Below are 21,093 nucleotides of genomic sequence, written 5' to 3' on the forward strand. Positions count from 1 at the left end.
GGAAAAGAGAGAGAAGAACTGAGAAAGATCATGACGATGATGAACAGCCTGATAGAAAGCCGGAGAGGAATGCACTAAATTATTAATATTGTTATTTTATCATTATCATTATTGTTATCTTATCATTATTATTACTATTATTAGATAGCTATATGTGCATGCCTCATGAAATTTATACTAAATCGTCATTTTAGCATTATAGAAAATAGTGTTTCCACACTCATCCCACAAAATAGGTCCACTTTATTTCGTTTTTTTGAACTATATAAATGCGTTCTTTCCACATAAGCAGCTGGAATATCCAGGGTCTCCACTCCTCAACTTTTGGGATGAAGAGTACAGACCCTGAATTCCTAAAAGCTATAAAAGACATTGATATAATTGTGTTAACAGAAACATGGTGCCAAAAGGACATGCCGACCCACTGTCCTCCAATGTACCATGAATCATTGTGCCCTCAGTAAAGAACACTAAGACACGCAAGGGCAGAACCTCCGGGGGAATCCTGGTGTGGTATAAAGGAGAACTGAACAAACACATCTCACCGATAAAACAGGGAAAATCACACGTATGGCTAAAATTAGATAAAAATATAGGAATAGCAAAAAACGATGTTTACTTATGTGCGATCTACATACCTCCAATAGAATCGCCATATTTTGAAGAGGAGATATTTGACACTCTCCACATGGAAATCCAGCCCATTTCCAGGCCCAAGGAAAGGTGCTACCATGTGGGGACCTAAATGCAAGGACCGGATGTGAACCTGACTTCATAGACCCACAGGGCAACAACCATGTGTTTGGCCAGACCCCTCTATATGTCACACCAGCCATCGCAAATCGGAACAACCCTCGATTGTGAAATAAATAAAAGCGGTAGGGAGGTAGTGCAACTCTGCCGAGCCTTAGGCCTGTACATAGTTACGGTAGGTTCAGAGGGGACTCCTTAGGGAGACTCACATATTCCTCAACTCTTGGGTCTAGTATGGTGGATTATACAATCACTGACCTGGACCCCTGCGATATCAACGCATTCACTGTCAGGCAGCAATCCCCCTCTCAGACCATAACCAAATAAATGTGTACCTTAAATTTTCTGCCCAAACTACAGACACAAAAAAGGAACCCAGTAAGCTACATAAAATAAACCAGACATACAGATGGGCCCCAGACAGTGGAGATAAATTCATCACAGGCACGAATTCACCTGATCTCACAAGTAAAATTTCAAAATTTAAAGAAAATCTATATGAGATCACCAGAGATGGTGTAAACATGGCCATAGAGGATATAATATGATCTTCCATGAGGCAGCTGTAAAAGCCGACCTTGTGAAACAGAAGAGGAAACGTTACAAAAGACAAAATAAAAATGAGAAATGGTTTGACCACGAATGCAAAAATGCCAGAAAAGACCTGAGAAAAATATCAAACCAAAAGCATCGCCAACCAAACAATCCAGACCTACGTATTAGATACAATGAGACCCTCAAAAGATATAAACACACCATTAGAAACAAAACACAAAATTATACCCACAAAATACTCGAAGAAATTGAAAACACTAATCCAAATCAATTCTGGGAAATGTGGAATAACCTGAGTACAACACAATTGCAAGCATTACCAATCCAAGATGGTGATATCTGGAGAACACATTTTGAAAACCTCTACAAAGACATCCCAATAAACGAAACAAACCCAAGTCCAAAGATGTGCGGGTTAGGTTGATTGGCTATGATAAATTGACCCTTAGTGTTAGGGGGATTAAATACGTGGGGTTACGGGGATCGGGGGTGGGATATGTGTCGGTGCAGGCTCGATGGGCCGAAATGGCCTCTATCTGCACTGTGGGGTTTCTGTGATTCTGTGATTTCTGTGAACATCATGTCACAGAAAAACTCCACACATTAGAAGCAACAATTAAAGACAACCAAAACCCTCTAGACTCCCCAATCACATGGAAAGAACTGGCCACAAAACAAAATCTCTCCACCTAAAGAAAGCCTGTGGTCCAGACAACATCAAAAATGAAATGCTCAAGTTCAGCAATATGGAGATGCGGGGTGCGGTACTCAGGTTATTCAACATCATATTACGTTCAGGCTGTTTTCCCGATATCTGGTGCCAAGGTCTCATCTCTCCCATATATAAAAGTGGAAACAAATCAGACCCAAATAACTACCGCGGCATCTGTGTCAACAGTTGTCTAGGGAAATTATTCTGCAGTATTCTAAATAGTAGATTACTGGATTTTCTTAACAAACATAATATCCTGAGGAAAAATCAAATAGGCTTTCTCCCAAAACACCGCACCACCGACCATATCTATACCCTTCACACTCTCATTGAAAAACATATACACCAAACAAAAAATGGGAAAATATTCACTTGTTTCATTGACTTCAAGAAAGCCTTTGACTCTATCTGGCACAAAGGGCTCTATTATAAACTTCTTCAGTGCGGAATAGGGGGCAAAGTCTATGACCTTATTAAATCGATGTATCTGAAAAATAAATGCGGGGTCAAAATTGGAGACAAACGCACCGGTTTCTTCACCCAGAGAAGAGGCGTCCGGCAGGGCTGCAATTTGAGCCCGACCCCTGTTCAACATATACATAAATGAATTAGCAGACATGCTGGAGCAAAGCGAGTCACCGGGGTCTCTGGTCTCCTGGATGGAGAAGTGAAATCCCTGTTCTATGCGGACGACCTGGTTCTGCTGTCTCCACAGAACAGGGATTACAGCAACAACTAGACCTACTCGACAAATACTGCCAAAACTGGGCTCTAACAGTAAATCTAAAGAAAACCAACATCATGATTTTTCAAAAAAGGCCCAGGTGTCAGGAAAACAAATACCAATTTACTCTCAGTGATACCATCATAGGACACACTATGAGCTACACAGTTTTGAAGAAGGGTCAAACCCGAAACGTCAACTCAAATGTTTTGAAGAAGGGTCAAACCCGAAACGTCAACTCAAATTTCTCTCCACGGATGTTGCCTGACTTGCTGAGTTTTTCCAGCATTTTCTGTTGTTATTATGAGCTACACTTACCTTTGGTCTAACCATTACAGCATCAGGGAGCTTCAGCATAGCAGTGAATGCACTAAAAGAAAAAGCCCGAAGAGCCCTATATGCAATAAAAAGAAAATTCTACAACATCCAAATCCCAATCAAAATCCTGGCTCAAAATATTTGACAGCGTAATTCTGCCCATTGCGCTGTACGGTAGTGAAGTATGGGGCCCGCCTAAATCACCATAGCTACACTAAATGGGAAAAAACCACACAATAGAAGCCCTACATGCAGAATTTTGCCGAAGCATCCTTCGCACCCAAAGGAAAACACCAACAAATGCATGCAGAGCCGAACTAGGCAGATACCCACTGATAATAAACATCCAAAAACGAGCACTAAAATTCCTAAATCACCTCAAAACTAGCTCCCAGACACCCTTCATTTTAAAGCCTTCCAGACCCAAGAGCTAAACCCAGAAAAGAGTCCCCTGAGTCAGCTGCTACTGAAACTAAGTACTCCTACTCAGCCAGACCCTGACCAGTCCCAGACCAACACAGTGAACCAAATCATTAAACAATGCAAAGAAACCTACCTGGAACATTGGAACAAAATAACCAAAAGCCAAAGCAGATTAGAATGTTACCGGGGCCCTAAAAAGAGAATATAAACTGGCAGACTATCTCTCGACCATCAGAGACACAAAACAGAGACAGACCCTCACCAGGTACAGACTAAGCGACCACCAACTGGCAATTGAAAAAGGGAGATACAAGAAATCCTGGCAGCCTAGAGAGAATAGAATATGCGATCAATGTCTGACCGGCGAGGTTGAAACAGAAATGCATTTCCTCCTAAAATGCGAAAAATTCAACACATCAAGAAACATATTATTTAACAAGCTCAGCCAAACAACCCCAAATTTCAAGGATTTGGATGACCTGTCAAAATTAAGATTAGTCCTGGGTGAGGGAGACAGACCATACCTTGGTGCCAAATATGTAACAACATGTCACAACCTGAGGACTGTTTAAAAATTAATACTGAATGTACCCAATGATGTACAAAAACTGTTTAAATTAATATTGTTTAAAAGTAATATTGTATGTACCCAACAAGGGTCAAAATTGTTTGACACCTACAGAATGTTGGAAAACTGTACTTTTTTGTTGTGTAAGTTTTGGCAATATGGTTCTCTGTAAACTTTCATGCCAATAAAGCATTTGAATTGTGAATTGTGAAATTGTGAGAGAGACTGGGGAAAGAGAGAGAGAGAGAGACTGGGGAAAGAGAGAGAGAGAGACTGGGGAAAGAGAGAGAGAGACTGGGGAAAGAGAGAGAGAGAGAGACTGGGGAAAGAGAGAGAGAGAGACTGGGGAAAGAGAGAGAGAGAGACTGGGGAAAGAGAGAGAGAGAGAGAGACTGGGGAAAGAGAGAGAGAGAGAGAGACTGGGGAAAGAGAGAGAGAGACTGGGGAAAGAGAGAGAGACTGGGGAAAGAGAGAGAGAGAGACTGGGGAAAGAGAGAGAGAGAGAGAGAGACTGGGGAAAGAGAGAGAGAGACTGGGGAAAGAGAGAGAGAGAGACTGGGGAAAGAGAGAGAGAGACGGGGAAAGAGAGAGAGAGAGAGAGAGACTGGGGAAAGAGAGAGAGAGAGAGAGAGACTGGGGAAAGAGAGAGAGAGACTGGGGAAAGAGAGAGAGAGACTGGGGAAAGAGAGAGAGAGACTGGGGAAGAGAGAGAGAGAGACTGGGGAAAGAGAGAGAGAGAGACTGGGGAAAGAGAGAGAGAGACTGGGGAAAGAGAGAGAGAGAGAGACTGGGGAGAGAGAGAGACTGGGGAAAGAGAGAGAGAGAGAGACTGGGGAAAGAGAGAGAAAGAGAGACTGGGGAAAGAGAGAGAGAGAGAGAGAGACTGGGGAAAGAGAGAGAGAGAGAGAGAGACTGGGGAAAGAGAGAGACTGGGGAAAGAGAGAAAGCGAGAGAGAGACTGGGGAAAGAGAGATAGAGAGAGAGACTGGGGAAAGAGAGAGAAAGAGCCTTTTCAAAAAAGGCCCAGGTGTCAGGAAAACAAATACCAGTTTACTCTCAGTGATACCATCATAGGACACACTATGAGCTACACCTACCTTGGTCTAACCATTACAGCATCAGGGAGCTTCAGCATAGCAGTGAATGCACTAAAAGAAAAAGCCCGAAGAGCCCTATATGCAATAAAAAGAAAATTCTACAACATCCAAATCCCAATCAAAATCTGGCTCAAAATATTTGACAGCATAATCCTGCCCATTGCGCTGTACGGTAGTGAAGTATGGGGCCCCGCTCAATCACCATAGCTGCACTAAATGGGAAAAACACACAATAGAAGCCCTACATGCAGAATTTTGCCGAAGCATTCTTCGCAGCCAAAGGAAAACACCAACAAATGCATGCAGAGCCGAACTAGGCAGATACCCACTGATAATAAACATCCACAAACGAGCACTAAACTTCCTAAATCACCTCAAATCTAGCTCCCCAGACACCCTTCATTTTAAAGCCTTCCAGACCCAAGAGCTAAACCCAGAAAAGAGTCCCCTGAGTCAGCTGCTACTGAAACTAAGTACTCCTACTCAGCCGGACCCTGACCAGTCCCAGACCAACACTGCCGTCCAAACACCAATCCGAGTGAACCAAATCATTAAACAATGCAAAGAAACCTACCTGGAACATTGGAACAATGTAACCAAAAGCCAAAGCAGCTTAGAATGTTACCGGGCCCTAAAAAGAGAATATAAACTGGCAGACTATCTCTCGACCATCAGAGACACAAAACAGAGACAGACCCTCACCAGGTACAGACTAAGCGACCACCAACTGGCAATTGAAAAAGGAAGATACAAGAAATCCTGGCAGCCTAGAGAGAATAGAATATGTGATCAATGTCTGGCCGGCGAGGTTGAGACAGAGATGCATTTCCTCCTATAATGTGAAAAATTCAACACAACAAGAAACATATTATTTGACAAGCTCAGCCAAACAACCCCAGATTTCAAAGAATTGGATGACCTGTCAAAATTAAGATTAGTCCTGGGAGAAGGAGACAGACCATACCTTGGTGCCAAATATGTAACAACATGTCACAACCTGAGGACTGTTTAAAATTAATACTGAATGTACCCAACGATGTTCAACGACTTTAAATTAATACTGTTTAAACTAATATTGTATGTACCCAACGAAGGTCAAAATTGTTTGACACCTACAGAATGTTGGAAAACTGTACTTTTTGTTATGTAAGCTTTGGCAATATGGTTCCCTGTAAACTTTCATGCCAATAAAGCATTTGAATTGAATTGAAAATTGAATTGAGAGAGAGACTGGGGAAAGAGAGAGAGAGACTGGGGAAAGAGAGAGAGAGAGAGAGAGACTGGGGAAAGAGAGAGAGAGAGAGAGAGACTGGGGAAAGAGAGAGAGAGACTGGGGAAAGAGAGGGAGAGAGACTGGGGAAAGAGAGAGAGAGAGAGACTGGGGAGAGAGGGAGAGAGACTGGGGAAAGAGAGAGAGAGAGAGAGACTGGGGAAAGAGAGAGAGAGAGCGAGAGACTGGGGAAAGAGAGAGAGAGAGAGAGAGAGAGACTGGGGAAAGAGAGATAGAGAGAGAGACTGGGGAAAGAGAGAGAGAGAGACTGGGGAAAGAGAGAGAGAGAGAGAGAGAGAGACTGGGGAAAGAGAGAGAGAGAGACTGGGGAAAGAGAGAGAGAGACTGGGGAAAGAGAGAGAGACTGGGGAAAGAGAGAGAGAGAGAGACTGGGGAAAGAGAGAGAGAGAGAGACTGGGGAAAGAGAGAGAGAGACTGGGGAAAGAGAGAGAGAGAGACTGGGGAAAGAGAGAGAGAGACTGGGGAGAGAGAGAGAGACTGGGGAAAGAGAGAGAGAGACTGGGGAAAGAGAGAGAGAGAGAGACTGGGGAAAGAGAGAGAGAGAGAGAGACTGGGGAAAGAGAGAGAGAGACTGGGGAAAGAGAGAGAGAGAGAGAGACTGGGGAAAGAGAGAGAGAGAGAGACTGGGGAAAGAGAGAGAGAGAGAGAGACTGGGGAAAGAGAGAGAGAGACTGGGGAAAGAGAGAGAGAGAGAGAGACTGGGGAAAGAGAGAGAGAGAGAGACTGGGGAAAGAGAGAGAGAGAGAGAGACTGGGGAAAGAGAGAGAGAGAGAGACTGGGGAAAGAGAGAGAGAGAGAGAGACTGGGGAAAGAGAGAGAGAGAGAGACTGGGGAAAGAGAGAGAGAGACTGGGGAAAGAGAGAGAGAGAGAGACTGGGGAAAGAGAGACAGACTGGGGGAAGAGTGCGAGAGAGAGGAACTTAGAAAGAGAGAGAGGGAGCGAGGAACCTAGAGAGGGTCAAAATTGGAGACAAACGCACCGATTTCTTCACCCAGAGAAGAGGCGTCCGGCAGGGCTGCAATTTGAGCCCGACCCTGTTCAACATATACATAAATGAATTAGCAGACATGCTGGAGCAAAGCGAGTCACCAGGTCTCCGTCTCCTGGATGGAGAAGTGAAGTCCCTGTTCTATGCGGACGACCTGGTTCTGCTGTCTCCCACAGAACAGGGATTACAGCAACAACTAGACCTACTCGACAAATACTGCCAAAATTGGGCTCTAACAGTAAATCTAAAGAAAACCAACATCATGATTTTTCAGAAAAGACCCAGATGTCAGGAAAACAAATACCAGTTTACCCTCAGTGATACCACTATAGGACACACTATGAGCTACACCTACCTTGGTCTAACTATTACAGCATCAGGGAGCTTCAGCATAGCAGTGAATGCACTAAAAGAAAAAGCCCGAAGAGCCCTATATGCAATAAAAAGAAAATTCTACAACATCCAAATCCCAATCAAAATCTGGCTCAAAATATTTGACAGCATAATCCTGCCCATTGCACTGTACGGTAGTGAAGTATGGGGCCCGCTAAATCACCAAAGCTACACTAAATGGGAAAAACACACAATAGAAGCCCTACATGCAGAATTCTGCCGAAGCATCCTTCGCACCCAAAGAAAAACGCCAACAAATGCATGCAGAGCCGAACTAGGCAGATACCCACTGATAATAAACATCCAAAAACGAGCACTAAACTTCCTAAATCACCTCAAATCTAGCTCCCCAGACACCCTTCATTTCAAAGCCTTTCAGACCCAAGAGCTAAACCCAGAAAAGAGTCCCCTGAGTCAGCTGCTACTGAAACTAAGTACTCAGCCGGACCCTGACCAGCCCCAGACCAACACAGCCGTCCAAACACCAATCCGAGTGAACCAAATCATTAAAAAATGCAAAGAAACCTACCTGGAACATTGGAACAAAATAACCGAAAGCCAAAGCAGATTAGAATGTTACCGGGCCCTAAAAAGAGAATATAAACTGGCAGACTACCTCACGACCATCAGAGACACAAAACAGAGACAGACCCTCACCAGGTACAGACTAAGCGACCACCAACTGGAAATTGAAAAAGGCAGATACAAGAAATCCTGGCAGCCTAGAGAGAATAGAATATGCGATCAATGTCTGGCTGGCGAGGTTGAAACAGAAATGCATTTCCTCCTAAAATGCGAAAAATTCAACACATCAAGAAACATATTATTCAACAAGCTAAGCCAAACAACCCCAGATTTCAAGGAATTGGATGATCTGTCAAAATTGAGATTAGTCCTAGGAGAAGGAGACAGACCATACCTTGGGGCTAAATATGTAACAACATGTCACAACCTGAGGACTGTTTAAAAGTAAGACTGTTTAAAATTAATATTGAACATACCAAATGAAGTAGAAAGACTGTTTAAAATTAATATTGTTTAAAAGTAATATTGTATATACCCAACAAATGTCAAATCGATTGACACCTACAGAATGTTGGAAAACTGTACCTTTTTGCTATGTAAGCTTTGGCAATATGGTTCTCTGTAAACTTTCATGCCAATAAAGCATTTGAACTGAACTGAACTGAACTGAGAGTGAGAGAGGAACCTGGAGAGAGAGGGGCGGCTGGAGAGAGAGAGCGCGAGAGGCCGAGAGAGAGAGAGGGACTGGGTGAGCTGGGAGTCTCTCTGTGTTGGCTTTATTTCCCAGGCTGGGAGTCATTGTCCTGAGTGTTGGGTATTCCTTGGCTGATGGTCTTTTATTTTCCTCTGTTAGGTATTTCTGGGAAGAGCCAGCTTCTCTTTGCTCTGGTGTTTACCACCCGATACCTGGATTTATTCACCACCTTTATCTCTGTCTACAACACCACCATGAAGGTAAGACTGAGACAGCAGGTATCGGAGGAGGCACTCGATGGACAGCTGCTGAAGGCTGTGGATGAACCAAGATAATGGCCCAGTAATTCCTGTCGGGGGCTTGCCGCGCGTGCAAGCCCCCGATGTGCGCTCACCCTGCGCGCCGACACCTGAAATCTGGCCCGCAGTGGATTTCCTGTCAGTGGCCAGGTTCTGATCCCGGCGCGCTGTGCTAACCTGACCCAGCAGCGTAGTTAGTGCGATGTGCCGGCTGGGATCAGGTGAGCACTGTTCAGCCAATCAGGGGAGGGGAAACTTCATTCATAAGTTTGATAGTAAAGACTGTCAAACTCATGAAAAGTACTGCACCCCAAAACACTACTTAAACTTTAAATAAAATTTTAAAAAGCATCCCAATAATTAAATTAACTATGAATAACTTTAAAAAACTATTTTAAACAATTAATCAAATTTTTGAAAGAAATAAATTTTTAAAAAATCGGGGCTAAAACTAAACTTACCTTACTGTAAATTCTTTAAAAATAACAAACCTGTGGAAAAAAAAATTCTAAATTGTACTAAAAGCCCACTTACCTGTAAAACTAAGTACTTACGTCTGGTTTTTCCACGCGTAAAAACCGGAGGCCTTTACACTCGGGCAACTCTGGGGGAAAAAAAGGAATTTCACTGCGCACGCGCTGTGCCTCTGAACCCCTTCGTTCAGAGGACTGGAAATTCCGGTTTTCCCCGCATGCGCTGTGCATGCTGAACACGGGCATTTCCTCCGGCCAGACGCGTGAGTACCCCGACCGTACTCGCGCGTTCAGAGAGGAATTACTGGGCCATAATTTCCTTAAAGTGCAAGTGCAGGGAGATAGAGCCAACATGTTGGGTTTTGCAAGAGTAAAGAAGTTTGGGAAGCCATTGATTAGCTCGCAGTACTGGCCGCAGTTTAGTTGCTGCTTTATAGAAAGCAGATTAAGGCTATGGAGAGTGTACTGCGCAGATTCACCTGAATAATGCCACTGATGAAATCTGTAGTTATGGTTACGGTTGGCAGCGCTCAAAGTAGAAAAGTCACCCGGCCCGGATGGGATGCATCCTTGGTTGCTGAGGGAAGTAAGGGTGGAATAGCAGAGGCTCTGGTCACAATCTTCCTTAGATATGGGGGTGCTGCAGATGACTTGAGGGTTGCAAATGTTATACTCCTGTTCAAAAAAGGAGAGATAAACCTGACAACTGCAGGCCAGTCAGCTAACCTCGGTGGTGGGGAAACTTTTAGAGACAATAATCTGAGACAAAATTAATTGCCACTTAGGAAAAATATGGGTTAATAAATGACAGTCAGCATGGATTTGTTAAAGCCAAATCATGTCTGACTAACTTGATTGAGTTCTTTGATGAAATAACGGAGAGGGCGGATGAGGGCAATGCGGTTGATGTGTATTTGGACTTCCAAAAGACATTTGATAAAGTACCACATAATAGATTTGATAGCAAAATTGAATCCCATGGGATTAAAGGAGCAGAGGCAGCGTGGATACAGAAAGCAGCAAGTAGTGTGCAGTGGGGTCCCCAGGGTCGGTACTAGGACCACTGCTCTTTTTGATATGTAATAATGACCTGGACTTGGGTATACAGGGCATCATTTCAAAGTTTGCAGATGACACAAAGCTTAGAAATGTAGTAAACAATGAGGAGGATATTAACAAGGAAATGGCAGAGCAATTAAACAAATACTTTGGTTCTGTCTTCACGGAAGAGGACACAAATAACTTCCCAGAAATGCTAGGGAACCAAGGGTCTAGTGAGAAGGAGGAATTAAAGGAAATTAGTATTAATAAAAAAAAGTGCTGGAGAAATTCATGGGACTGAAAGCTGATAAATCCCCAGGGCCTGATAATCTGCATCCCCGAGTACTAAAAGAGGTAACCATGGAAATAGTGGATGCATTGGTTGTCATCTTCCAAAATTCTATAGATTATGAACACAAACTAGCGAAAAATATAAAAACGGATTGTAAAAGCTTCTATAGGTATGTGAAAAGGAAAAGACTGACAAAGGTAAATGTAGGTCCTTTACAGTCAGAGACGGGAGAATTTATAATGGTGAATGAGGAAATGGCAGAGAAATTATATAAATATTTTGTTTCTGTCTTCACGGAGGAAGACACAAAAAACCTCCCAGAAATACGAGAAAACCAAGGGTGTGGCGAGAATGAGTAACTTAAAGAAATTATTATTAGTAAAAAAACAGTACTAGTGTGGCGGAGCCACCAAAGGACTCAGATCATTTGTATATAATTCCTTTAACAACATGTTAGCTACAGCCTGAGTCTGTATCTTTATTTATGCTGTTTAACTGTACAGAGCGTGGTTACTTTAACAGCGTGGCTAAAACGTGATGACGTCACGCCATTCATCACGTGATTCCCCACTGGCGGGATGACGTGATGACGTCAGCCATGGGACTGCAGGGGCAGTCCTCGTGGAGCCTCCAGAGAGAGCAGACCTACATTCGATGTTATCCTGCAGTTTCTTGTTAAAACCTGTTTGTTTCATTAAAGTTCGTTTTGTTTGATCGCCTGAGTAGAACTCTCTTTTAGTTAGGAACCCGCGTTCCTACATTGGTGACCCCGACTTTCGTGAACGGTTTTCGCGGAAGATCTTCAGCATGGAAACGAACACCGTGACTCTGAAACTGCCACAGTTCTGGGAGCAACAACCAGCCGCGTGGTTTATCCAGGCTGAAGCCCAGTTTGCCATCAGGAACATCGTCGCGGATCAGACCCGTTATTACTACGTGGTCTCCGCCCTCGATAGTGCCACTGCCTCGCGGATCATCAGCCTCCTCGGTAGTCCTCCTACTGACCGCAAGTATGATACGTTAAAGGCACGGTTGCTGCAAGTCTTCGGCCTCTCGAAGTCAGAACGCGCTCGCCAGCTCCTCGCTATGCCCGGCCTCGGGGACTCCAAACCGTCCAAGCTCATGAGCCAAATGCTCACGCTCTTAGGTGCTGAACCGGAATGCTTCCTCTTCCGGGAGCTATTCCTCTGCCAACTGCCGGAGCAGGTGCAGGCTGCCCTAGCCAGGTCCGAGGTCACAGACTGCGCCGAGCTTGCTGCCGAAGCAGATAAAATTTTCACAGTTACCCAGCAGTGCTGCGCGGCCACGAGACGCCCATCACCCACAGACGCGGCTCCAGCTCCTCTTGCAGCGGGCTGGTGCTCCTACCACGCCCGTTTTGGCGCAAAAGCACGACGCTGCCGCTCTCCCTGCAGTTTTTCGCCCAAAAAAAAACAAAGCTCCTGCAGCGTTCCTGGCGAAGGAGGACCGGGTCTAACGGGCGCTCCGCGGCTGCGATGGCCATCGGATCTTCGGGGAAACTTCTTTACATCACCAATTCCCTATCTGGTCGACGTTTCCTTTGTGACACCGGGGCGCAGTGTAGCATCCTACCTGCGTCGAATCTCGATATGCAAGCTGGGGACCACAGTTTTTCCCCTCGTGGCGGCTAATGGCGCAGCCATTCGAACTTTCCGAAAGCGGCCGGTCCAAGTGTGTTTCGGCGGTCAGCGCTTCCATTGGGAATTCGTCACGGCCACAGTCTCGCAGGCCATCCTAGGGGCGTATTTTCTGTGTGCCAACGGCCTCCTTGTCGATGTCCGGCACCGCCGGTTGATCAACGCGGCCACCTTCCACTCGATTCCATGCCACCACAGTACCACCGTGGCGCACTCTATCACCTGCGCGTTCCCATCTCCGGATGACTTCACTCGGCTCCTCGGAGAGTTCCCGGAGCTGACCAGGCCCACTTTCTCCTCCTCGGCCACGAAGCATGGTGTTGAACATCATATCACCACTACTGGCTCCCCGGTTTATGCACGGGCTAGAAGGCTTGAACCCGGCAAGCTTGCGGCTGCGAAAGCGGAGTTCGACACGATGGAGCGGCTGGGGATTATTCGCCGGTTGAATAGTCCCTGGTCTTCGCCTCTCCACATTGTTCCGAAACCGGGCAGCGGCTGGCGGCCATGTGGTGACTACCGACGCCTGAACGACGCTACTACTCCTGATCGGTACCCGATCCCGCATATTCAGGATTTCTCGGCTCATTTGGCGGGAAATTCTATCTTTTCTAAAGTCGACCTCGTCCGGGGGTATCACCAGGTTCCCGTGCACCCGCAAGACGTCCCGAAAACCGCAGTCATCACCCCTTTCGGCCTTTTTGAGTTCCTGCAGATGCCGTTTGGCTTGAAGAATGCGGCACAGGCTTTCCAGCGCTTAATGGACTCCGTGCTCTGAGACCTAAACTTCATCTTCATCTACCTCGACGACATTCTCATCGCCAGCGCAAGCAAGGAAGAGCACGTCTGCCATTTGCGTACCCTCTTTACACGCCTCAGTCAGCACGGTTTGCTCATCAACCCGGCCAAGTGCCAGTTCGGCCTGCAGCGGATCGATTTCTTGGGACACCGCATAACATCAGACAGCGCCGTCCCCTTACTGACGAAGGTGGAAGCTGTTACCTCTTTCCCGCGCCCGCCAACCGTCAAGGCCCTGCAAGAGTTCCTGGGGATGGTCAATTTCTATCACCAATTCATCCCTAAGGCGGCTCAGCTTATGCAGCCCTCAAGGGCAAGTCCGGTAAGGGTCCAATCAGCTGGACGGCCGAGATGGACCAGGCGTTCGTCAACACCAAGAGCACTTTGGCCAACGCAACCATGCTGGCGCACCCACTTCCAGGTGCCACCATCGCCCTTACCACAGACGCGTCAGACTACGCCATCGGCGCAGTGCAGGAGCAGTGGGTGAACGGCACGTGGCAACCGCTGGTGTTTTTCAGCCGTCAACTATGGAGAAATGAAAGAAAATACAGCACCTTCGATCGGGAGTTGCTGGCCCTTTTTCTAGCCATTCGCCATTTCCGGTTCTTATTAGAAGGACGTCCCTTCACGGCTTTTGTCGACTACAAGCCTCTAACGTTCGCCATGGCCAAGACCGCCGAACTGTGGTCAGCTCGTCAACACCATCGCCTGACATTTATTTCTGAATTTACCACGGACATTCGACATGTGTCTGGTAAGGACAACCTGGTGGCGGATTGCCTCTCCCACGCGACGGTCCATGCGGTTCACTGGGGATTGACTACGCCCTCATGGCTGCGGATCAGGCCTCGGACCCAGAGGTCCAATCATACAGAACCGTCCCCTCTAGTTTCCAAGCGACCAACGTCAGTTTCCAGGCCGCAGGCACCACGCTCCTTTGCGACGTCTCCATGGGCGTTCCCCGACCTATCGTCCCAGTCGCATGGCGCCGGAAGGTGTTTGACGCCATACACGGGTTGTCGCACCCTGGTATGAAGGCTTCACAATGGCTAATGTCGGCGAAGTTCGTCTGGAAGGGTATGCACCTCGATGTCCGTGACTGGGCCAACACCTGCGTGGTCTGCCAGAAGGCCAAGGTCCAGCGTCATGTAAAAGCTCCGGTGGCTACGTTCGCTGTTCCGGAGCATCGTTTCGACCACGTGCATGTGGACCTTGTGGGGCCACTTCCGCCTTCCCATGGTTATACGCATCTCCTCACCATGGTGGACCGCACCACTAGGTGGCCAGAGGCAATTCCTTTGGTTTCCACCACTTCGGCAGACGTCTCGAGAGCTTTCATCTGTTGGGTTGCTCGTTTCGGGGTACTGGCAGACATCTCCTCCGATCGTGGGCCACAATTTTCCTCGGAGCTCTGGAACACTGTAGCTCGGGCTCGGCACCAAACTTCATCGCACCACCGCCTATCATCCACAGGCGAACGGCCTGTGCGAGCGATTCCACAGGTCGCTTAAAGCCACCTTACGGGCCAGTCTTCAAGGTGCGGGATGGGTGGACAGACTCCCATGGGTCCTTTTGGGTCTTCGTACAGCGCCCAAAGAAGACCTGCAATCGTCTTCGGCAGAACTCGTTTATGGCCAGCCACTCCGAGTACCAGGGGATTTCCTCCCTTCTCCCACAGAGCCGTGGTCCGCCTCCCAGCAACTAGTCAGCCACCAGGAAGCGGCCAGATGCTTCGCTCCGGTGCCTACATCAAATCACGGCCTACAGAGCTCCCACGTGCCAGCGGAGCTGAAGAACGCCGAGTACGTATTTATCCGCCACGACGCTCACCGGGATCCGCTAAAGCCCCCTTACACTGGTCCTTTCCCCGTCATCGAATCAGGAGACAAATCCTTTTCGGTCGACATCGGAGGAAAGCCGGATCACATTTCGGTGGACCGGTTGAAGCCGGCTCACTTGGACCTGGACCACCCAGTCGTCATTGCTCAGCCGCCGAAACGTGGCCGACCGCCCGCAGCCGCCGTGTCAGATCAACCACAGCCGCCCGCCAGCTCGACCACACTCGCCGCGCCAGCTCAACCACAACCGCCTGCCAGCTCGACCACCGTCCATCAGCTTCCTCTGCAGGGTTACCAAAGTCGCTCGGACAGACTTGTCAGGCCTCCTCGATGCCTCACTTTTGCTGTTAAAGACAATTCTGGGGGGGGCGCATGTGGCGGAGCCACCAAAGGACTCAGATCGTTTGTATATAATTCTTTTAACAACATGTTAGCTACAGCCTGAGTCTGTATCTTTATTTATGCTGTTTAACTGTACAGAGCGTGGTTACTTTGAAAGCACGGCTAAAACGTGATGATGTCACGCCGTTCATCACGTGATTCCCCACTGGTGGGAAAACGTGATGACGTCATGACGTCAGCCACGGGACTGCAGGGGCAGTCCTCGTGGAGCCTCCAGAGAGAGCAGACTTACATAGATACATAGAAGATAGGAGCAGGAGTAGGCCATTCGGCCCTTCGAGCCTGCTCCGCCATTCAATGAGATCATGGCTGATCATCCAAATTCAGTACCCGGTCCCTGCCTTCTCCCCATATCCCTTGATCCCTTTAGCCTTAAGAAATATATCCAACTCTTTCTTGAATATACTTAATGAACTGGCCTCCACCGCCCTCTGTGGCAGAGAATTCCACAGGTTCACCACTCTCTGGAGCAGGGAGCAGCGAGGTAAGCCCGGTATAAAAACCGGCGCAAGCAGCGAGGCCCGACCAGTTTGGACCAGGGAGCGAGGTGAGGCAGAGCCCGGCATAAAAACCGGCGCAAGCAGCGAGGCCCGGCCAGTTCGGACCAGGGAGCGAGGTGAGGCGGAGCCCGGCATAAAAACCGACGCAAGCAGCGAGGCCCGACCAGTTCAGACCAGGGAGTGAGGTGAGGCGGAGCCCGGCATAAAAACCGGCGCAAGCAGCGGGGAGAGAGGTAAAAAGTAATCAGAGTGTGACATCACCAGGGAGCAGGTAAGTGATTGGTTGGTGAGTATTTTCTCTTTTGTAAACTTTAACTCTGTAGTTTATAGTTACTAGGGTCTTTTCTGGTGTAGCAGGGACTGTTGGTAGACTATACAAGCGCCTTAGAGATATCTTTAATTGGTGATAGTGAATTAATTTAAATTAAGTAAAGGGTAAGTCATGCCAGGAGAGCCCAGCCCCGTGTTATGCTCCTCTTGCTCTATGTGGGAATTCAGGGACACTGCCGGTGCCCCTGATGACCGCGTGTGCCGGAAATGCATCCAGCTGCAGCTACTAGCAGACCGCATTGAGGCGCTGGAGCTGCGGGTGGATGGGTTGTGGAGCATTCACGATGCTGAGAGGGACGTGGATAACACGTTTAGTGAGTTGGTCACACCGCAGGTAAGGGCTGCACAGGAAGAAAGGAAATGGGTGACCACCAGGCGGAGCAATAGAAGCAGGCAGGTAGTGCAGGAGACCCCTGTGACCATTCCCATCTCAAACAGGTATACCGATTTGGATACTGTTGAGGGGGATGACTCACCAGGGGAAGGCAGCAGCAGCCAACTTCCTGGCACTGGGGGTGCTCCTGCTGCCCAGGAAGGGAGGAAAAAGAGTGGGAGAGCAATAGTGGTAGGGGATTCTATAGTAAGGGGAACAGATAGGCGTTTCTGTGGCCGTAGACATGAATCCAGGGTGGTTTGTTGCCTCCCTGGTGCCAGGGTCAAGGATGTCACTGAGCGGCTGCAGGGCATTCTGGAGGGGGAGGGTGAACAGCCAGAGGTCTTGGTCCACATTGGTACCAACGACATAGGTAAAAAGAGGGATGAGGTCCTGCAGCAACAATTTAGGGAGCTAGGTGGAAGATTAAAGAGCAGGACCTCAAAGGTTGTAATCTCTGGATTACTCCCGGTGCCACGTGCTAGTGAGTATAGGAATAGGAAGATAGAACAGATGAATGCGTGGCTAAAGGGATGGTGCAGGAGGGAGGGCTTTAGTTTCCTGGATCACTGGGTCTGCTTCTGGGAAAGGTGGGACTTGTACAAGTCGGACGTTTTACACCTGAACCAGAGGGGGACCAATATCCTTGCGGGGAGGTTTGCTAGCACTGCTGGGGGGGGTTTAAACTAACTTGGCAGGGGGATGGGATACAGAGTGGAGCTATAGTAGGGGGTGATTTACAGCCAAATACGGAGGAAGAAACAAGTCAGCTGGGAAGGCAGAGCAAATATGTGAAGGCAAAAGGGAATATGGCAAGGCTGGAAGGCATTTATTTTAATGCAAGGAGTCTTGCAAACAAGGTGGATGAACTGAAGTTGTTGTTGAACACATGGGAGTACGATATTGTTGCTATCACGGAGACATGGTTGAGGGAGGTTCAGGACTGGCAGCTCGATATTCCGGGGTATAGAATCTTCAGGCGAGACAGAGGGGGGTGTAAAAGGGGAGGGGGTGTTGCAATATTAATTAAGGAATCAATTACTGCTGTAAGGAGGGATGATATATTAGCGGGTTCCTCTAATGAGGCCATATGGGTAGAACTTAAAAACAAAAAGGGGGCAAGCACTTTGCTGGGAGTGTACTATTGGCCCCCAAACAGTCAGGGGGAGATAGAGGAACAGATATTTAGGCAAATCTCAGAGAAGTGCGAAAATAATAGGGTAATAATAGTGGGGGATTTCAACTTCCCCAATATTAATTGGGATAGTCAGAGTGTGAAAGGCTTAGAGGGTGCAGAATTCTTAAAGTGCATCCAGGAGAGCTTTTTGAGCCAACATGTAGAAAGTCCTACAAGAGAGGGGGCGGTACTGGACCTAATTCTAGGGAATGTAGCCGGGCAAGTGGTGGAAGTGTCAGTAGGAGAGCATTTTGGCGACAGTGACCATAATTCGGTGAGATTTAAGGTGGTCATGGAAAAAGACAAAGACGGCCCGGAAATAAGGGTTCTAAATTGGGGGAAGGCCGATTTTAATATGATAAGGCAGGATCTGGCCAAAGTGGACTGGGAGCAGCTACTTATAGGAAAATCCACATCAAAACAGTGGGAGACTTTCAGAAGGGAAATAGAGAGAGTACAACGCCAACATGTTCCTGTAAAGGTCAAGGGTGGGACCAACAAGCAAAGGGAACCTTGGATGACAAGGGATATACAAAAATGCATTCGGAAAAAAAGGGGGGCTTTTGGCAGTTAAAAAAGACTAAAGACGGAGGAAGCCCTAGAGGAGTATAAAAAGTGCAGGGGCATACTTAAAAAAGAAATTAGGAGGGCGAGGAGGGGCCATGAAATAACACTGGCGAGCAAAATAAAGGAAAATCCTAAGATGTTTTATAAGTATATTAAGGGCAAGAGGATAACCAGGGAAAGGGTAGGGCCCATTAGGGACCAAAGTGGCAATCTGTGTGTAGAGCCAGATGATGTAGGCGGGGTTTTAAATTAATTTTTTGCATCTGTGTTCACTATGGAGAAAGACGATGTAGACATAGAAATCGGGCAAGGGGACTGTGACATACTTGAACATATTAGCATCGAGAGGGAGGAGGTACTAGCGGTTTTAGCAGGCCAAAAAGTGGATAAATCCCCAGGCCCGGACGAGATGTATCCCAGGCTGTTGTATGAGGCAAAGGAGGAGATTGCAGGGGCTCTGACACAAATTTTCAGAACCTCTCTGGCCACAGGGGATGTACCAGAGGACTGGAGAACAGCTAACGTAGTACCATTATACAAGAAGGGTAGCAGGGATAAACCAGGGAATTACAGGCCAGTGAGCCTAACATCTGTGGTAGGGAAATTATTGGAAAAAATTCTGTGGGACAAAATTAGTCTCCACTTGGAGAGGCAAGGATTAATCGGGGATAGTCAGCATGGCTTTGTCAAGGGTAAATCATGTCTGACAAATCTGATTGAATTTTTCGAGGGGGTGACTAGGTGTGTGGATGAGGGAAATGCTGTGGATGTGGTTTACATGGACTTCAGCAAAGCATTTGACGAAGTCCCGCATAGGAGACTGGTCAAGAAGGTAAGAGCCCATGGGATCCAGGGTGCCTTGGCGCGTTGGATCCTAAACTGGCTGAGTGGCAGGAGGCAGAGGGTGATGGTCGAAGGTTGCTTTTGTGACTGGAAGCCTGTGTCCAGTGGGGTACCTCAGGGATCGGTGCTGGGTCCCTTGCTGTTTGTGATCTACATAAATGATTTGGATGAGAATGTAAAAGGTATGATCAGTAAGTTCGCGGATGACACGAAAATTGGTGGGGTGGTAAATTGCGAGGAGGAAAGCCTCAGGCTACAGGATGATATAAACGGGTTGGTCAGATGGGCGGAAAAGTGACAAATGGAATTTAACCCTGAAAAGTGCGAGGTGATGCATTTTGGACGGACAAATAAGGCAAGGGAATACACAATGAGTGGTAGGACCCTAGGAAGTACAGAGGGTCAGAGGGACCTTGGTGTACATGTACATAGATCCCTGAAGGCAGCGGAACAGGTAGATAAGGTGGTTAAAAAGGCATATGGGATACTTGCCTTCATTAGCCGAGGCATAGAATATAAGAGCAGGGAGGTTATGATGGAGCTGTACAAAACGCTGGTGAGGCCACAGCTGGAGTATTGTGTGCAGTTCTGGTCGCCTCACTATAGGAAGGATGTGATTGCTTTGGAGAGGGTGCAGAGAAGATTCACCAGGATGTTACCTGGGATGGAGCGCCTCAGCTATGAAGAAAGACTAAACAGGCTGGGGTTGTTTTCCTTGGAGCAAAGAAGGCTGAGGGGGGACCTGATTGAGGTGTACAAAATGATGAGGGGCATAGATAGGGTAGATAAAGAGGAACTTTTCCCCTTAGTAGGGGGGTCAATAACAAGAGGGCATAGATTCAGGGTAAGGGGCAGGAGATTTAGAGGGGATTTGAGGAGGAACTTTTTCACCCAGAGGGTGGTTGGAATCTGGAACTCACTGCCTGAAAGGGTGCTGGAGGCAGGAACCCTCACAACATTCAAGAAGCATTTGGATGAGCACTTGAAATGCCACTGCATACAAGGCTATGGACCAAATGCTGGAAAATGGGATTAGACTGGACAGGGATTGATGGACGGCGCAGACACGATGGGCCGAAGGGCCTCTTTCTGTGCTGTATAACTCTATGACTCTATGACTCTCTGGGTGAAGAAATTCCTCCTCATTTCAGTCCGAAATGGCTTACCCCTTATCCTTAGACTATGACCCCTGGTTCTGGACTCCCCGGCCATCAGAAACATCCTTCCTGCATCTAGTCTGTCCAGGCCTGACAGAATTTTATAGGTTTCAATGAGATCCCCTCTCAATCTTCTAAACTCCAGTGAGTATAAGCCCAATCGACACAATCTCTCCTCATACGTCATTCCTGCCATCCCAGGTATCAGCCTGGTGAATCTTCACTGCACTCCTTCCATGGCAAGAACGTCCTTCCTCAGGTAAGGCGACCAAAACTGCACACAATACTCAAGATGTGGTC

General features: G+C 47.5%; 1 protein-coding gene across 1 annotated transcript in view; it reads left to right on the plus strand.

Annotated features, from left to right (window-relative positions):
• The window catches only part of LOC147098721 (ER lumen protein-retaining receptor 3-like), a 92,323-nt gene that overhangs the window by 23,124 nt on the left and 48,106 nt on the right, over positions 1 to 21,093 (plus strand). Inside the window, exon 2 of the mRNA XM_085969169.1 lies at positions 9,202 to 9,302. Within this exon, the coding sequence (XP_085825295.1) occupies positions 9,202 to 9,302 (101 nt within the window). The remainder of the gene's footprint in view (positions 1 to 9,201; positions 9,303 to 21,093) is intronic.

The sequence above is a fragment of the Somniosus microcephalus genome, chromosome 28, assembly GCF_052327205.1.
Source record: "Somniosus microcephalus isolate GS21.2 chromosome 28, FLI_Smic_1.0, whole genome shotgun sequence".
In the NCBI taxonomy this organism is placed as follows: Eukaryota; Metazoa; Chordata; class Chondrichthyes; order Squaliformes; family Somniosidae; genus Somniosus; species Somniosus microcephalus.